This window comes from Hemitrygon akajei, chromosome 5 (genome assembly GCF_048418815.1).
Source record: "Hemitrygon akajei chromosome 5, sHemAka1.3, whole genome shotgun sequence".
Lineage (NCBI taxonomy): Eukaryota > Metazoa > Chordata > Chondrichthyes > Myliobatiformes > Dasyatidae > Hemitrygon > Hemitrygon akajei.
In genome coordinates, this window is record NC_133128.1 from 191,694,940 (window position 1) to 191,713,862 (window position 18,923).

General features: G+C 40.6%; 1 protein-coding gene across 4 annotated transcripts in view; it reads left to right on the forward strand.

Annotated features, from left to right (window-relative positions):
- Positions 1-18,923, forward strand: part of ccdc93 (CCC complex scaffolding subunit CCDC93) — a 72,017-nt gene that overhangs the window by 18,608 nt on the left and 34,486 nt on the right. For 2 of the 4 annotated variants that reach the window (XM_073047577.1, XM_073047579.1), the window contains exons 3-11: positions 27-121; positions 749-860; positions 4,317-4,415; positions 10,335-10,391; positions 12,790-12,890; positions 15,634-15,651; positions 16,501-16,537; positions 16,939-17,025; positions 18,133-18,183. In XM_073047577.1, the coding sequence (XP_072903678.1) occupies positions 27-121; positions 749-860; positions 4,317-4,415; positions 10,335-10,391; positions 12,790-12,890; positions 15,634-15,651; positions 16,501-16,537; positions 16,939-17,025; positions 18,133-18,183 (657 nt within the window). The remainder of the gene's footprint in view (positions 1-26; positions 122-748; positions 861-4,316; positions 4,416-10,334; positions 10,392-12,789; positions 12,891-15,633; positions 15,652-16,500; positions 16,538-16,938; positions 17,026-18,132; positions 18,184-18,923) is intronic. The other 2 variants (XM_073047578.1, XM_073047580.1) reach the window with 1 other exon arrangement.

Genomic DNA, 18,923 nt, shown 5'->3' on the forward strand with positions numbered 1-18,923 from the left:
CTAAGAAGGACAAATTTTCTCCACAGGTAGTGGGTGGTATGACATGGTGTATTACAACATGCAACTTTGATATTGATGTTGATTTGCTTTTTCAAGAAAATTCTACAATCGGTCAGAAAATGTAAGTTTAAAATATTTTAAAAATTGTTATGGCTTATTATAATTATACTGTACTCCTTTCAAAGCTCTGTGCCTGAGTTTCTTGGCGTAGATGCGAACAGGCCAAGTAATACCAACTAAATTAGCAAGTGTTCTGGATTCTTTTAGAGCAGGAGTTCCCAAAGTTTATTATGCCGTGGACCAATACCATTAAGCAAAGAGTTCGTGAACCACAGGTTGGGAACTACTGTTTTAGAAGAATATCAGACTGAAGTGAAGGGAGGTAAATTTAGTCAAATTTTGTGAAAATGAGCAAAAAGGTCACGATTGGGGACTAAAGGATGTGGGCTGATGTACGGCTGCAGGAGGTTGCACTATTGAACAATGAAAATGTATGTGAAAACCTAGAAGTGAATATTTTAGTTTAAGAACCATAAATAATTTTTAACTATCAATTTGAGCTACAGATCTTGTTTCTTTCTTGTAAAAATATTCTGTAGGATTCTTTCTTCCCCCCACTCCTAATCCCCAAAAGTTTTGGTATTTTTGAAGTAATACAAATATGATTTTATGTATTAGTGTTTAATAGCACAATAAATATTTCAACCCATTTGAAAGATACTACATTTTTACTCTAACACACATTTAGAGCCTTGACTGAGAAAATTGTGTCTGTGCTGCCAAACATGAAGTGTCCGCACCGTTTGGAACCACATCAAATTCAGGGTCTGGATTTCATACACATATTCCCTGTTGTACAAGTAAGTAATGCTACCAAAGAAATGTTGGTAATAAAACCTCTTTTCGATTTGTTTTCTATCTGTTAATGGATTTTTTCTGAATATTTTACAATCCTCAATGAGAAAACTGCTTCTAGATTTGAAAATTGCATGCTAAAATGTTTAACATTAATAATATTCCAGACGTGAGGAAAACAATTTGTGTATATATGATACCATCTTTATAAGTTGAAGTCTATCACAAGAATGCTGTCAAATAAAATTTGGCATCAACCTCTGAGAGAGCAATAATCAGAAGTTTTGAGCAATGTTCTTAAGAGGAAGAAAGGTGGACAGAGTTAAGGAAGGAATGTTAGTGTCCTAATTTTCAGATACAAGTTGGTGAGGTTAAAATTGGGAACAGATCAAAGGACTGGTGCTTGAATGGCTATAAGAATTTAGACAGCGATGACATTAGTGTGTTTTGAAAACAAGGGGGGAAAGGCTGAGTTTAGTATGTTAGGATGCGTGGAGCAAAGGTTCAGAGGATCTCAGGTGTTTTAGAGATTAAAATGGAGGATCTGACAGGTAAATGTTGACTAGTCAAGTTTCGAGGTAAAAGTACATGAAGGTTCTGCAAGCAAATACTTTCAGGCATTCTAATGATTAAAACAAGAAGCTTGTACATTGAAAGTAAGGCCTGTGACAAGGTCCCGCATGGGAGGTTAGTTAGGTAGATTCAGTCGCTAGGTATACATGGAGAGGTAGTAAATTGGATTAGACATTGGCTCATTGGAAGAAGCCAGAGAGTGGTAGTGGAGGATTGCTACTCTGAGTTGAGGCCTGTGACTAGTGGTGTGCCACAGGGATCAGTACTGGGTCCATTGTTATTTGTCATCTATATCAATGATCTGGATGATAATGTGGCAAATTGGATCAGCAAATTTGCTGATGATACGAAGTTTGGAGGTGTAGTGGACAGTGAGGAAGGTTTTCAAAGCTTGCAGAGGGAGTTGGACCAGTTGGAGGAATGGGCTGTAAAATGGCAGATGGAGTTTAATGTGCACAAGTGTGAGGTATTGCACTTCGGAAGGTCAAACCAAGGTAGAACATACAAGGTAAATGGTAGGACACTGAGGAGTGCAGTAGAACAGAGGGATCTGGGAGTACAGGTACATAATTCCCTAATAGTGGCGTCACAAGTAGATAGGGTTGTAAAGAGAGCTTTATATAAGTTGTAAAAGACATTGGTGAGACCAAATTAGGAGTATTGTGTGCAGTTTTGGTCACCTAATTACAGGAAGGATATTAATAAGGTTGAAAGAGTGCAGAGAAGGCTTACAAATATGTTGCCGGGACTTGAGAAACTGAGTTACAGAGAAGGGTTGAATAGGTTAAGACTTTATTCCCTGGAGCGTAGGGGAATGAGGGGTGATTTGATAGAGGTGTATAAAATTATGATGGGTATAGATAGAGTGAATGCAAGCAGGCCTTTTCCACTGAGGCTAGGGGAGAAATAACCAGAGGTCATGGGTTAAGGGTGAAGCGGGAAAAGTTTAAAGGAAACATTGGGGGGGGGCTTCACGCAGAGAGTGGTGGGAATGTGGAATGAGCTACCAGATGAAGTGGTAAATGCAGACTCACTTTTGACATTTAAGAAAAACTTGGACAGGTAATGGATGAGGGGTGTATGGAGGGATATGGGCCAGGTGCAGGTCAGTGGGACTCGGCAGAAAAATGGTTCGGCACAGCCAAGAAGGGCCAAAAGGCCTGTTTCTGTGCTGTAGTGTTCTATAGTTCTATGGTTTTATGAATGATTTTCCACATGGGGAGTGGTTGAGTGCCAGTGGAGGTGATAGATGATGGTTGTCCGTCATGTTTGACATTGATAGGAAACCTGTGCGGGAGAGCTTTTAAAGTGGAAAAACTTTACGCTGGGGCAGTTCCACTTTGACCGCACTCCGGGTCCACTGATACAACTGAGTGTCACAAACTGAGATCTTCCTTGGTTGCAGTGGATGACATGACATTTTCTGTGCCTTGTCATGCCCTTTGCTCTCCATGGAGCATTCCAGCACCGCCTTCACACTGTCGATCTCATCTGCCCAAACCGCCAGAGCTAACTTCACGTGCCGGGACAGGTATGTCCATTTTTCACCAAACCACCAGCTACCCTCACCTGTTCAGCCTGCCTGTCGAAGCAGTGTACCGGGGTGTGCTTGCTGTTGCATGCAAACAGCTTCTTGGAGCTGAGAGTCCAGTGGAGACCAAAAGTGAATGAGCTGCCCTGGAATGGAAACGAATCCCTTCACCAGAGGTGCTACGCCTCCCTGGATGTCCTAAGTATAATGGCAATATTAAGGAGGTATTTAAACAGGTACTTACGTATAACACAGAAAGATACGGATCTAGTGAAAGCAAATAAGATTACCGTAGATAGGCAAAAACATTGTCATGGAGCGAAAAGGAAACTGCTGGCAGAAGTCAGCAGGTTAAGATGCATCTGTGGAGGTAAAAGGTTGAAAATCAGGACTGCATTGGCATGGACAAGAGTGGGTAAAGAGTGTTTTTGTGTTTGTAAAAATCTGTGACTTGAGTTAGTCTGGTTTGCAAATTTGTAGGTTGTTATTTTTCTTTACAATAGAAAAATACGTGACAGCATAATTTGTCTTTTAATGTTGAATAGGTGGGTAATAGTTTGTGTAATCTTATAAATGAAAGACAGTTGTTTATACTAGACAGATAATGAAAGCTATCAAGCTGTATTAAGCAGCCAGCAAAGGATCTGCTTTTGTGATTTTTTTAGTAGATAAAATTACTGGATTTTAGTACAATGTGTATTACTGGTTATATTGTCACTCCTCAAACACATTACAGTGTTGTCATCTTTATTGCATAAAAAATCTGATGTTTTCTTTGTCTCAGAATTTGAATGTTCCTTTCATAAACTGGACATCTGCTATATAACCATATAACAATCATATAACAATCACAGCATGGAAACAGGCCATTCCAGCCCTCCTAGTCCGTGCCGAACTCTTAATCTCACCTAGTCCCACCTACCCACACTCAGCCCATAACCCTCCACTCCTTTCCTGTCCATATACCTATCCAATTTTACCTTAAATGACACAACTGAACTGGCCTCTACTACTTCTACAGGAAGCTCATTCCACACAGCTATCACTCTCTGAGTAAAGAAATACCCCCTCATGTTTCCCTTAAACTTTTGCCCCCTAACTGTCAAATCATGTATAGTTACAATATATAGGATAGTTTTTCTTTCATCGAGGAATTTTAAGCAGTTGTAAAGATCTATTATCACCATCTAAGTGAAAATCTAGTAAATCCAATATTATCCACACAATTTCTGTGGGCAAGGCGGAGGGAATTTTTTTTTAAATCAACGTAACTTTTAATTTGTATAATATTGAGAACAAGGGCAAAGTAGAGATGTTATCACCAATTACTGAGTAACATTTTGTTATTATTTTTAAGTGGTTGGTAAAACGTGCTATTGAAACCAGAGAAGAGATGGGAGATTATATTCGGGCATTTTCAATATCTCAGTTTCAGAAAACACATAGTTTGCTTGAGGTGAGTGTTCTGTTTACTCTAAGTTTTTGAACAAAGTAATTAATAATGATATAGGTATTTCAATATACAGTATTATTTCCTAACCTAGTCCTGTACTTTGGAGGCAGTATCTACTAAAACTTTCTAAAAGTTAAACTTGTAAGTATCTCCACTCATCATCATCATTATGTGTCATGTCATATGATTTGGGAGATCACAGTCTTTGGCTGTGATTGTTCTTGGCAAATTTTATTGCAGTGGTTTGCCACTGCCTTTTGTGTGGTTTTTTTTACAAGATGGGTAACCCCAGCTATTATCAATACTCTTCTGAGATTGCCCGCCTGGCATCAGTAGCCACGTAGCAAGTACTTGTGATATGCACCACCTGCTCATACGACCATCCACCACCTACTCCCATGGCTTTACGTGATCTGGGGTGGGGGGGAGGTGCTAACCAGGTGCTACACTTTGCTCAAGGGTGACCTGCAGGCTAGTGGAGGGAAGGATTACAGTGGAATAAAGGGAATTACAGAGGCATGAGAGTTGAGTTGGCCAGAATTGATTGGGAAAGAACCTGATGGAGATGACAGTAGAGCATCAATGGCTGGAATTTCTGGAAGCAATTCAGAAGACACAAGGTATGAACATTCCAAAGAGGAAGAAGTATTTTGAAGAAAAGATGACACAACCATGACTAACAAGAGAAGTCAGAGCTAACATAAAAGACAGAGAGGGCATATAACAGAACAAAGATTAGTGGGAAGTTAGAGGATTGGGAAGCCTTTAAAAACCAGCACTTGGCAATTAAAGTCATTAAGAAGGTAAAGGTGGAATAGGAAAGTAAGCTAGCCAATAATACTAAAGAGGATTCCAAAACTTAGATTCATGAAGTGTAAAAGAGGCGAGAGTAGATATCAGGCCACTGGAAAAACGATGCTGGAGAGGTAGTAATGTGGGACAAGGAAATGGCGGATGAACTGAATAATTATTTTGCATCAGTCTTCACTGAAAGACACTAGCAGTATGGTGGAAGTTCCAGGTGTCAGGGTGCATGAAGTGTGTGAAGTTACCATAACTAGAGCGAAGGTTCTTGGGGAAACTGAAAGGTCTGAAATTAGATAAGACACCTGGACTAGATGGTGTACACCCCAGAGCTCTGAAGAGATCATAAAGGCATTGGTAATGATATTTCAAGTATCACTGGATTCTGGAATGGTTCCAGAAGACTGGAAAATTGAAGATGTCATTCCACTCTTCAAGAAGGAAGAGAGGCAGAAGAAAGGAAACTATAGGCCTGCTAGTCTGACCTCCGTGGTTGGGAAGATGTTAGAGTTGATTATTAAGGATGAGGTGTCAGGGTACTTGGAGCCACATGAAAAATTTGGCTGTAGTCAGCATGATTTCCTCAGCATGGAAAATCTTCACTGACAAATCTGTTGGGATTCTTTGAAGAAATAACATGCAGGATAGACAAAGCATAATTGGTTGATGTTGTGTACATAGATTTCCAGAAGGCCTTTGACAAGATGGTTGCTCAAGGGATCGTGGCGGCATTAGGAATGATCTTTGAAGAATCACCAGATTCTGGAATAGTTCCAAAAGACTGGAAATTGCAAATGTCACTTCACTCTTCAGGAGGGGAGAGAGAAGCAGAAGAAAGGAAACTATAGGCCAGTTAGTCTGACCCCAATAGTTGGGAAGTTGTTAGACTTGATTATTAAGGTCTTGGGGTACTTGGAGGAACATGCTAAAATAAGCCGTAGTCAGCATGGTTTCCTCAAGGGAAAATCTTCCCTGCGAAATCTATTGGAATTCTTTGAAGAATGACACCCCTTCTATTCCATCACAAATAAGAGAAAAGAGCAGATGCTGGAAATCCAGAGCGACACACACAAAATCCTGGAAGAGCTCAGCAGGCCAGGCAGCATCTATGGAAAAGAGTAAACAGCTGACATTTTGGGCAGACCCTTCATCAGGACTGGAGAAAAAAGGTGAGAAGAAACAGTAAGAAGGTGGATGGAGGGCAGGAAGATATAAGTGATAGGTGAAAGCAGGAGAGGCTGAGGGGTGAAGTAAAGAGCTGGGAAGTCCATTGGTGAAAGAGATAAAGGGCTGGAGATGGGGGAATCTCATAGGAGAGGACAGAAGGCCATGGAGAGGGGAAAGGGGATGGACACCAGATGGACATGTTGGGACCAATTCTTTTTATGCTTGTTATTTCCGAAAAAAGGAGATGTCCTCTTTCAAGGAAAGAGGCTTCCCTTCCCCCATCATCAACGCTGTCCTCAACCACATCTCTTACCTTTTCACAAATGTCTGCCACCCTAGAAGTGTTAGGGTTTCTCTTGTCCTCACCTACCACCCCACCAGCCTCTGCGTCCAGCATGTAATTCTCTGCAACTTCCACCATCTCTAATGGGATTCCACCACCAAGCACATCATTCTCTTCCCCCCCCCCCACCACACACCACCCCACTTCCTGCTTTCCACAGGGATTGCTTCCTATGCGACTCCCTTCTCCATTCATCCCTCCCTACTGATCTCCCTCCTGGGATTTATCCTTGCAAGTGGAACAAGGGCTACATCTGCCCTTGCAACTCCTCCCTCTCTACAATTCAGGGCCACAAACAGTCCTTCCAGGTGAGACAACATTTCACCTGTAAGTCAGTTGGGTTCATATACTGTGTCCAGTGCTCCTAGTGTGACTTCCTGTATATCGGTGAGACCCGATGTAGATTGGGAGACCTCTTCGCCGAGCACCTACGCTCTGTCTACCAGAAGAAGCAGGTTCTCCCAGTAGCCACCCATTTTAATTCCACTTACCATTCTCATTCTGATATGCCTATCCATGGCCCCTTCTGCTGTCGCGATGAGGCCACACTCAGGTTGGAGGTACAACGCTTTGTATAGATAGGTCGGTCTCCATCTGGGTAGCCTCCAACTTGATGGCATGAACATTGATTTCTCGAACTTCCAGTATTGACCCCCCCCATACCACCATTCCCCATCCCCTTTTCCCTCTCTCACCTTATCTCCTTGCTGCCAATTGCCTCCCTCTGGTGCTCCTTCCCCCCCCTTTTTTTCCCATGGCCTTTGTTCTCTCCTATCAGATTTCCCCTTCTCCAGCCCTGTATCTCTTTCACCAATCATCCTCCCAGCTCTTTACTACACCCCTACCCCTCCCGGTTTCACCTATCACCTTTTGTTTCTCCCTCCCTCCCTCCCTCCTTTTAACTCTACTCCTCATCTTTTTTTTTCTCTCCAGTCCTGTAGAAGGGGTTTGGCCCGAAACGTCGACTGAGCTCTTTTCCATAGAGGCTGCTTGGTCTGCTGAGTTCCTCCAGTATTTTGTGTGTGTTGCTTGCATTCATTTGAAGAGGACTAGATTATAAAAGGAAGGATGTAATGTTGAAAATTTATAAAGCATTGGTGAGGCCTCACTTGAAGTATTATGAGCAGGTTTGAGCCTCTTATCTTAGAAAGGATGTGCTGAAATTGAAGAGGGTTCAAAAGAGGTTCACGAAATTGATTCCAGGATTGAATGGCTTGTCATTTGAAGAGCGTCTGATGCCTCTGGGCCTGAATTGACTGGAATTCAGAAGAATGAGGGGTAACCTCATTGAAAGCTATTGAATGGTAAAAGGCCTTGATAAAGTGGATGTGGAGAGGATGTTTCCTATGGTGAGAGAGCTTAATACCACAGGACACAGCCTCAGAATAGAGGGGCGTCCTTTTAGAATGGAGATGAGGAATTTCTTCAGCCAGAGAGTGGTGAATCTGTGGAATTATTTGCCACCTCAGCTGTGGAAACCAAGTCTTTATATTTAAGGCAGAGGGTGATAGGTTCTCAATTGGTCAGGATATGAATGGATGCGAGGAGAAGGCAAGACTTTGGGGCTGCTGGGAAAATTGGATCAGCCATGATGAAATGGCAAAATTTTAAAACCATAGCAAGCATACACTTCTGCAATATTTGACAGTTCTCTAGTTCCTTTTTCTAGTTCCCTTCTGCTATAGAGCATGATGTGGAGATATGTATTACTTTTTTTTTTTACAGTCGTTTGTTGCAGGAGGTAATCTCCTGTTTTTATTATTTTTATTGCCTTATACATGGGTGGCTATTTGCACTCCTGCTATGTCATTCTAATCGTGCCCTCTGACAGAATGTTCTCCCACGTACTCTGTGAGCTTTCTTTCTTTGTTTATTGCTCTAAAGCAGGATTGGTTAGATTGAAACAACACACACAAAATGCTGGTGGAAGACAGCAGGCCAGGCAGCATCTATAAGGAGAAGCACTGTCAACGTTTCGGGCCGAGACCCTTCGTTAGGACTAACTGAAAGGAAAGATAGTAAGAGATTTGAAAGTAGTGGGGGGGAGGGGGAAATGCGAAATGTTAGGAGAAGACTGGAGGGGGTGGGATGAAGCTAAGGGCTGGAAAGGTGATTGGCAAAAGGGATACAGAGCTGGAGAAGGGAAAGGATCATGGGACGGGAGGCCTCGGGAGAAAGAAAAGTGGGGGAGGGGAAGCACCAGAGGGAGATGGAGAACAGGCAAACAACTAAATATGTCAGGGATGAGGTAAGAAGGGGAGGAGGGGCATTAACGGAAGTTAGAGAAGTCATGTTCATGCCATCAGGTTGGAGGCTACCCAGCCGGTATATAAGGTGTTGTTCCTCCAACCTGAGTTTGGATTCATTTTGACAATAGAGGAGGCCATGGATAGACATATCAGAATGGGAATAAATATATATATATTTATTCTCTGTAACTTCCGCCACCTCCAACGGGATCCCACTACCAAGCACAACTTTCCCTCCCCCCCTTTCTGCTTTCCGCAGAGATCGCTCCCTATGCGACTCCCTTGTCCACTCATTCCCCTCCCATCCCTTCCCACTGATCTCCCTCCTGGCACTTATCCTTGTAAGCGGAACAAGTGCTACACCTGTCCTTACTCTTCCTCCCTCACCACCATTCAGGGCCCCAGACAGTCCTTCCAGGTGAGGCGACACTTCACCTGTGAGTCGGCTGATGTGGTATACTGCATCCGGTGCTCCTGGTGTGGCCTTTTATATATTGGTGAGACCCGACGCAGACTGGGAGACCGTTTCGCTGAACACCTACGCTCAGTCCGCCAGAGAAAACGGGATCTCCCAGTGGCCACACATTTTAATTCCACGTCCCATTCCCATTCTGATATGTCTATCCATGGCCTCCTCTATTGTCAAAATGAATCCAAACTCAGGTTGGAGGAACAACACCTTATATACCGGCTGAGTAGCCTCCAACCTGATGGCATGAACATTGACTTCTCTAACTTCTGTTAATGCCCCTCCTCCCCTTCTTACCCCATCCCTGATATATTTAGTTTTTTCCCCCCCTCTTTTTTTCTCTGCCCATCACTCTGCCTGTTCTCCATCTCCCTCTGGTGCTTCCCTCCTCCTTTCTTTCTCCCGAGGCCTCCCGTCCCATGATCCTTTCCCTTCTCCAGCTCTGTATCACTTTCACCAATCACCTTTCCAGCTCTTAGCTTCATCCCACCCCTCTGGTCTTCTCCTATCATTTTGGATTTCCCACTCCCCCCACTACTTTCAAATCTCTTACTATCTTTCCTTTCAGTTAGTCCTGATGAAGGGTCTTGGCCCGAAACGTCAACAGTGCTTCTCCTTACAGATGCTGCCTGGCCTGCTGTGTTCCACCAGCATTTTGTGTGTGTTGTTTGAATTTCCAGCATCAAGTTGAATCTAATCTAATCAATAATCTGATGGATTAATCTGTCAACTGAATTAAGTATCAGATGCTTAGATAGATGCTTAAAATAGATGCTCAGAGAAATTAAATGCTACTGTTCAGTTAGCTTCTAAGCTGCTTCTGTGAGAAATACATGGTGAATTAAATAATTTATTAAACCATATGATACAATATTTTATTTTTGAATTAGGATGATGACTTCAAGCAAAGGAAAGATAAAGCTATGAAAACAGTTATAGAAGTATCTGTAAGTAGAGAATATAAAGATTTTTACTCATTTTAATTCAAGCACTGAGGAAGAAAAGTGTAATACCAACACCATTATTGTTAACATTTTAATTAAAGTCTTCAATTTAATTTACAATCTGCCTTCATCCTAAGCACTTTTGATTTGAATCTCCTCTGTACCCTCCAATGCAATTAATACAGTGTGATGACCCAAGCTCTAACAGTAGCCCGCTGTGGCCTAACCAGTGTTTATTAGTTGTAGCATTATCTTCCATGCTTTTATTTTGTTTTTCCCCTGACTATTGTAGGCAATTATTCCATATGCCGCCTTCAGTCTTTAATCTATATATGCGATCACCTACTGGGATCTTGTATACCAGCTCCCTCCATGAATATTCCCTCAGCTATGCCATTCATTGTGTATATCCTACCCTTGTTAGTCCTCCCAAAATACTTCATCTTACACTTGTCTCGATTGCATTTCATCTCTCATTGTTCTACCCGTCTTCCCAAGTGATCAATGTTGGCTTGTAGCCTACAACTCCCTGCTCTCTATGGTGCTACTGATTTTTCAACTCATATGCAAGCTTGCGATGTACCACAAGTTGCAAGCTTCCAACCACATCCACAAAGAGATCTCTCTATCATTACCCTCTGCATTCCCCTTTACCAGGTCATATGACAATCCAGTTACCCTGTGTTCTTAGTTCTGCAAATTAATTTGCCTTGTTTTAAAGATCATTTTGGATTAATCATTTTATCTTACTTGGAGGTATTGAATGAGTTTTATGTATCCAACTGTTCTCGTGCTCACGCTGAAGGTATAATGGCCATTATTTGCCAAGTTTGCTGAGGGAATTGTTTTGAAACCTAAGTCCAGTTGCTTCTGCTTGCCTCAATACAAGCCTGTCTTTCAGGGTAAATAGGTGGTATATAGAACGGAACTTTATTGTCATTGATTAACACAACGAGATTGCGGTCTTACTCCAGTCCATGCAAAACAGATATTCGCAGTGCATGTGGTACGGACTGGAGAGATGTAAGACACTGTGGCGGTAAGCACTGCCATCTAGGATAATTAGGAAACTCTCATCCCTAGTATCAAGCTTGGCGTAGCAGCATCATGTATGTTTAAATTTGCAGGGGTTGAAGGGCATATGGCTGTCCAGCAGCCTTTGGCTTTAACTTTGAGCATAAACTAATTTATAAATGTTCTTTAAACCTATTGGTCTGTACTCAAGTTGTAAGTGTGGTGCCACCTATTGGTTAGTAAGTGCCATGCACTTGATTCGAATAATAGGGCCTGCAGGTACACAAGTAAAGAGTAGACAATAAGCTGAAGGATGATAAATGTGATTGGGAGAGAGGCAGGTTTGGGAAAACAGAACTATTTGTTCTTAGCTGTGAAGATATGACCTAGGAGCCCCTGAGTCTTGCCCTGCCATTTAGTATGATCAGGGATGATCTGCCCCATGCCTCATCTCTTTTTCTCTGCCGGTTCCCATAGTGTCCAATTCCTTGTTCTTTCAAAAATAGAAGTATGTCTTTAAGTCTTCCTCCCCACCATAACCTAGCTTTCCACAATTCTCAGATAAAGAATTCCCAAAATTTACCATTCTCTATGAAGTTCTGATGTACCTCAGTTTTAAATGACCATCTGCTGTTCTTGAAAGTACAGTCCTGTGCCCAAAGCCTTAGGTACATATATATAGCTAGAGAGCTTTAGACTGAATTTCTCACAATGGAGCAGAGAGTGAGTTTGTAAATGTGGTGGGAGCAAAGGATGTTGGGAATGGTGAGGGTGGAGAGCCACAGGAGGTGGTAGAGAAGGAACACTGGGGGCAGGGACGGGAGACATAAATGCAGACACCTAGCCCTGAGTCTTCAGGCATTGATTCCAAACAATGTCTCTCTGGTCCTTCCTGTTCACTCCCCTCTTTCTTCCCCTTTTCCCAACCATGATTCCCCTTGCCCTGCCCTCTGCCCACTCTCAGTCCACCATAGAGACCCATATCAGAATCAGGTTCAGCATCACTCACATGTGTCATGATTTTATTTTTTGTGACAGCAGTACAATGCAATACATAAAATTACCTCAGTACTGTGCAAAAGACTGTTCTTGTCCCAGCAACTGGCATTGGTGTTGCTGTTTACTACCCTACTGGTAAGACTGACCAAGGCCCTAATCACCAGGATTATACAACCAAACCTCTCTCCCTCATTTTAAGATGCTCCTCAAATCTTGCCCCTCTGATAAAGCTTTAGGTTATTGGTCCTAATCCCAGTGTCAAATCTTGATAAAGCTTCTGTGAAGCAACCTACATCTTCTCACAATTACAGATGTAGTACTATATAAATGTATTCTGCTTAGTGTTGGTCACATGTTCATCATTTCTTGAATTCTTTGGTTTTCAAAGGATGTTTATAAACCACAACGCAAGTATAAACGTTTAGCTGGAGCTTGCGAGTTGGTTGATGAAGAATCGAGAGTCCATTCTACCCTTCTAGAGTTCGGCAGGTATGCTTTGCAATATTGAATTTTAATTTTAAATAGTAGGGCTTTTTAAGAATACTTCAGTTAAGATAGTCTCTGCCTACAGGGTAGTTGAATTCTAGACTAACCTTGTGCCTTTGGTAATTTTCTGTCTTCAGAATGCAGTTTGTCTAAGATCTTTTATATTCTGAAAGATGTTGTTAAACCTTATGATGTACATAGGCGTATATTTTTGAATAAGCTTTACCAGTCATCTTTTTAGAGTCAGTTATTATATACATTGCATTTTCACCCTTAAGAATCCAATGTATTTTCAACTTCTCAGGAAGTTATTCTTGGTTGCAGTGTAGGATGGAGGCCACCTCATGGGAGCATTAATTATCTTCAATAGTTTCCTCTGTTACTAGATAAATGTTGCAAAGTTATATCATTATCTCACTTTGGGATAGGTTGCTTTAGTAAAACTTGATGTTTAGTCCAATCTTAAGAATATGTAATTTTAAAGACGATAAAGAATTTAGTATCTGTTTCCACAGTTAAAAATCGTCAGTGGTTTTTGCTTAAGTGTAAAGTTTTTGATAGTAAGTTTACACAATGTCAATTCCAAACAGTGCTATAAGTTATCATAACCAATAACTAACTGCTTTATTAATTGCATTCATTTTGATATGGTAATGAAAATGAATGCAACTAATAGTTGCTTTTGGATCCCTAACCTCGTGTCCATGGACCCCTAATTAACAGTAGGAGTCCGTGACATAAAAATGGTTGGGAATGTTGCCCTATTCAGAGCAGATTAATCCAGAAACAAGTAGGTGTGCTCTTTAGTAATGGTTGATGCACAAGAACATAAACTTAACTAGGAAGGCCCTGTAGATGTTGATGCCAGAAATTGACTGGCACTAATAAATAGCTAATTATGTGCATTTCTTCAAGAAACTAATTTTCATCATCATTATGTGCAATGTCGTATGACATAGGTGATCATGGTCCCATAGCCAAGATTGTTCTTGGCAAATTTTTCTACAGAAGTGGTTTGCCATCACCTTCTTCTGGGCTGTGTCTTTACAAGATGGGTGACCCCACCAGCCATTGTCTTCAGAGATTGTCTGCCTGGCATCAGTGGTTGCATAACTGGGACTTGTGATGTGCACCAGCTGCTCATACGACCGTCCACCACCTACTCCCATGGCTTCACGTGACCCTGATCAGGGGGTTGGGGGTTGGTCAAGCAGGTGCTGCAACTTGCCCAAGGGTAACCTGCAGGCTAGCAGAGGGAAGAAAGCCTTGCGCCTCCTTTGGTAGGGATGCATCTCTACCCCACTGCCCCAATTAATTTTCACTCATGTGAATGGATGAAATTAAAACACAAATTATGCTTGGCTTTCCAGAGCTTACTTCTCAGGAAGAATGATTCTAGCAACAATCTGCAAACACAGTGCCAAATATTTTAACCAAATGGTTGACTTTTGTTTTTTTAAGAGATGGTTGTAGATAAACAAGTTCTTGCAGTATTGGAACTTGCTATAGAAAAAGTTTACAGCACCAAGTCATTTCATACTTGCATCATGGACAAGTAAAATTTTGACCATTAACTATTCAAGTCCATGATACAACATTGGCTTTATTATATGAATGCTCATTTTCCTAAATAATCTCGTTCACAGAATTATTCTGAGCACCTCAAGAGTTGACACATTTAATGTGGTGCAAAATCCCAGAGAGAACTAAATAACAGTAACCATCTTTGTGTTTATTTCTGATTGTGCTTCATTAGTACCCTTTAAAGAAATCTATATGCTGAGTGGCATAGTGGAGTTAGTGTACATCTCCACCAAAGGAGGTGTAAGATGCTCCTTTTTCCAGCAGCCTGCAGGTCACCCTTGGACAAGGTGTAGCACCTACTTGGCCCCCACCCCCAATCAGGGTCACTTGAAGGCATAGGAGTAGGAGGTGGATTGTTGTATGAGCAGCTGGGGCATATCAGAAGTCCTGGTTATGTGACCACTGACGCCCAGCTTATAAAGACACTGCCCAGAAGAAGGCAATGGTAAGCCACTTATGTAGGGAAAAACTTGCCCAGAATAATCATGGTCAATATGACATGGCACATGATGATGATGTGTGGCCTTTGCACGGCGTAACTGGCAGACAATGATGATGTCCTACAGGTGATTGTCAAACAACCTTTCCCGATTATTGATATTGCTGTTTTCCCCAGACCCAACCTCACCACCAAAATCCTATGGATTAATTGTTGTAGTAACCTTAATGAACCTGCCAAGCACTGTACAAGTACATTTAACATAAACCACAATGGATCACCACTTCCATCTTTTGGGCTCTCAAAGAAGTGGTGAATAGTAAATAAGCTAAATATTTTTTTTACCAAGAGGATTTTGTCCCTGAAGTCGGATTTTTAATAATTTCCTTCAACGTCAGAATGATTAGCTACTGGGAAGAAATGCAACTTAAAAACTGCATGCAAACTTGAGTATAAACTAATATTTGAAATTGACTAACATCAATATTTCTTAACAAGATTTAGAATAAGTGTTGTTGTTCTTTATAGTGTAATTTATTATCAGCAAGTACCTAGATATTTTCTTTCCTTGCCACTGCCTTTCTCTTACTTTTATTTCAATATTACTGATTTTAATGGCTACCAGATTTTTCAATTACTTACAATTTATTCTTCCTGTTTTATGTTAAAACTTTATTTTCTCACTCCTTTTTGTTATTTTCTGACATTTTTCATTTTCATTAGCTTTCCTGATTCCCTCATGTAAGTATTTAGTACAAAATTTCATTTCGAAGCAATCTTTATCACATTTAAAAAGCTAGTGCATTTTTAACCTTCATTGTTGATGCTCAAATTTAATATAGTTGGTTTCTTAATTATTAGTAAATTTGCAGCAAATTAAATTTGCATTGTAAATTTAACTCGTATATATCTCAAGATAATATGAATATACTCAGTTACTAGCTAGATGAGATTTTGGGAATTATGGTTCTGATTTTGGGCCCAAATTAGTAAGAATGTGATTACTAAAGGTGCAGGTGAATAATGGGGAGGAAATATAAAGCTAATGGAGGGTTATTAATAAATATAAACTTAAGAAATAGAAGAACTTATAGGCCAGTCAACCCTTTGGATTTTGTTCCATCATTTGCTTAGATCAGGGGTTCCCAGCCTGGGGTCCATGGACCCCTTGGTTAATGCTTGATCTATGGCATAAAAATGGTTGGGAACCCCTGCGTTAGATCATGGTTGACTTTCTATCTCATCAAACTTGCATTCATCCCAATTTCCCTCGCTGTGAAAAGGTCTTGAATGCACTCAATGGTTTGTCACCCACTGTCCCCCAACCCCATCTACAGTTGATAATATTTAAACAATTAGCAATTGATTAGCCCTGAGTTTTGGAAGTTTATCCTGCTTATTACAGCTGGCTTGGGCTGTTTCAAATAATTTGTGTGGTTGGGTGCAGAATGTGGTGACAGCTAATTTGTCACATTAATGTAATCTATGTTTGTTCTGTAGAGCTAGTGTGGAGGATGTTTCTGATCAGTTGAATGTACTGTATTAATTGTTTTCTTCACTTACTTTCCCCCAAACTCATTGTTTCTGCAGGAAGTATGGTTTCAGCAAGCAATCTAAAGCTGAAAAGGTAAGAATTAATATAAAGTAATTTATTCATAAGAATTCATTTTTATCTTTGTAATCTTTTCCATTTTTGCTCCTCAGTGTAAATGGTCAATTGATTAAAGCTTTGAGTCCTTGAATCTATAAAATTATTAAGTACTGTTTTCAGTTTATGCTGGTTATAGAAATTTGCATATAGGATTTAAAAATATTAGTTTGTGATTGCTCTTTGAAAAGTAGATATGTTTCTTATTGTTTAGTGTTTTCCTCGATGTGAAGTGTTTATTTGTTGAAACCTGTCACGTGTTAGCACCTCATGGTCTGACTGAATGGCTAGATGTTAGTGCTTCTCAGTTACTACAGTCATTTTGGGCCAGTGTGTGGTGATTTGCACAATATTTTGTAACTTTTAACATGACATTACAGACTGAAGACAAAAAAGGTACTTTGCCAACAGGGCTGGCAGTTGGAATGACTGAACTGTCTGAAGATGATCTGGAAGCTGTTGAAGAGGTAGATAACAATGTATTCAAATATTGTGATGGGAAAAGCAGAGATATATGCCTTTTTCTGCCTTTTAATATGCTATACCTTTACAGCTTGTTTGCTGTCAGTTCAAAGCATGGGCCATGTCTTTCTAATTTGCATATATTTCGAGTTACTAGTTCTAACAGATTCTTAGACAGTACATCGTTTAGCCAAGGTTCTTGTAAGAACAATTCTCATGAGAAAATAGTATTTGGGTGAATTTATTTCTTTTTTAAACTACATGTGTAATTAAAGTTGATGACTCCTTCCATTACCTTGCTAATGATTGAGAGTAGGCTGATAGGTGATAATTGGCTGGTTTGGACTTATCCTGTTTCTTGTGTGCAGGACATACTTGGGCAATTTTCCACATTGCCAGTTCGATGCCGATGTAGTTGTACTGCAACAGCTCGGCTAGAGGCGCGGCAAGTTCTAGAGCACAAGTTGTGTGTGGTGTGTCATTGATTCCATTGTGTTTCTTGGTATTTACTGTAAATGCCTGAAAGGAAATAAATCTTAGGGTTGTATAGTGACATATATGTACTTAGATAATAAACTTAATCTGAACTTTATATCCTTTGATGCACATTATGCACATACTACTTGGGCAGGCTAATTTGCAATCCGTCACATAACAAATTAAAACTAGGTTTGCAACAGCACAGCAACCACCAAGGTCAAGGTTGTTCCTGTTGCATTGATACTGTAACCAAAGTAAATTATGACTTTCTTTAAATGTAGCACTTGCTTTAGCTGCAGTTGTAGTTTTTTTTTGTGAAACTAAGAAATGAAATAATGGCCTGAATAGAGAGGTGGGAAAGTGGTGTTTGCATTCCAGTTTATAAGGGTGTAGCGATGTTGCAAACCTGGCCAGATTTTTGCACATCAACATGTATAAAATTTTAAGATCATTTTATGCTGAGTAGTTGTGTACGTTGTCAGAATGAGCAGGTTGAATTGTACTTAACTGATAGGTTAAGATATTGAGATAATTCATAAGTGTTTTAAGTTCCCTGTGTTAGACTATATTTATGTTTGCTCTACAATGTTAAATGTTTACTCATATTAAAATTTCCACTTCTGCTATTGCAGCTTCGCATTAAAACATTGATGACAGGAATGGCAGCAATGGCAACAGAAGAGGTATAATTTCAAATGCATTATTGTTAAGCATTTATGATTCTATTCTCAAGGCTTTGACTTGTGTAAATTACTCTTAGTTTAGTTGCTTGTAGGAGTTTAGTACCTCAGTTTCCAAGCATTGGAACTGTTCTTTGGATTATTAGCCCAGTATTACAACCATTAAACCTATAATTTGTTTAAGGTGTCTACCACAGATGCAAATTATGTATCAAAAATCTATTTTTTTTCTCCTCCTCAGCATTAAATTCCATTCTCTCTTATGGACTTAATCTTTACTTAAATACATTTGTCCTCCACGAGGACTGCTCCCTTGTCGTACGGTTTGGAAGTTTGCGTGTTTCAATGACCCGGAGAGCTATGCAGGCTGGAGTCAGGGCTTTATGCTTTGACTTTTGGACGAGCCACCCATGCCAAACAGTCCAGAGAGTAGAGGCCAGACTAAAAGTGGTCCATTGGTCCTCCAGCTTCAGGGTTGGAAACAACAATGAAGAAACCTTCTATATCTGTGTGCGATGGTATTTCTGAGTCTTCACCTGGACTTGCATGACAGACAGTAGTGAAAACCAAGAGGAAGCTACTGACATGATGAAATAAGCCCCGCGTACCACCAAGACCAAGCAGTCTATTGGACTCTGAAGACCGGAGGAAACGCAGGAGACCAAAGACAACTTGACACCATACCGTAGAGGCAGAAACGAGGACCCTGAACCACACTTGGGGCACAATATAGAATATGGCCA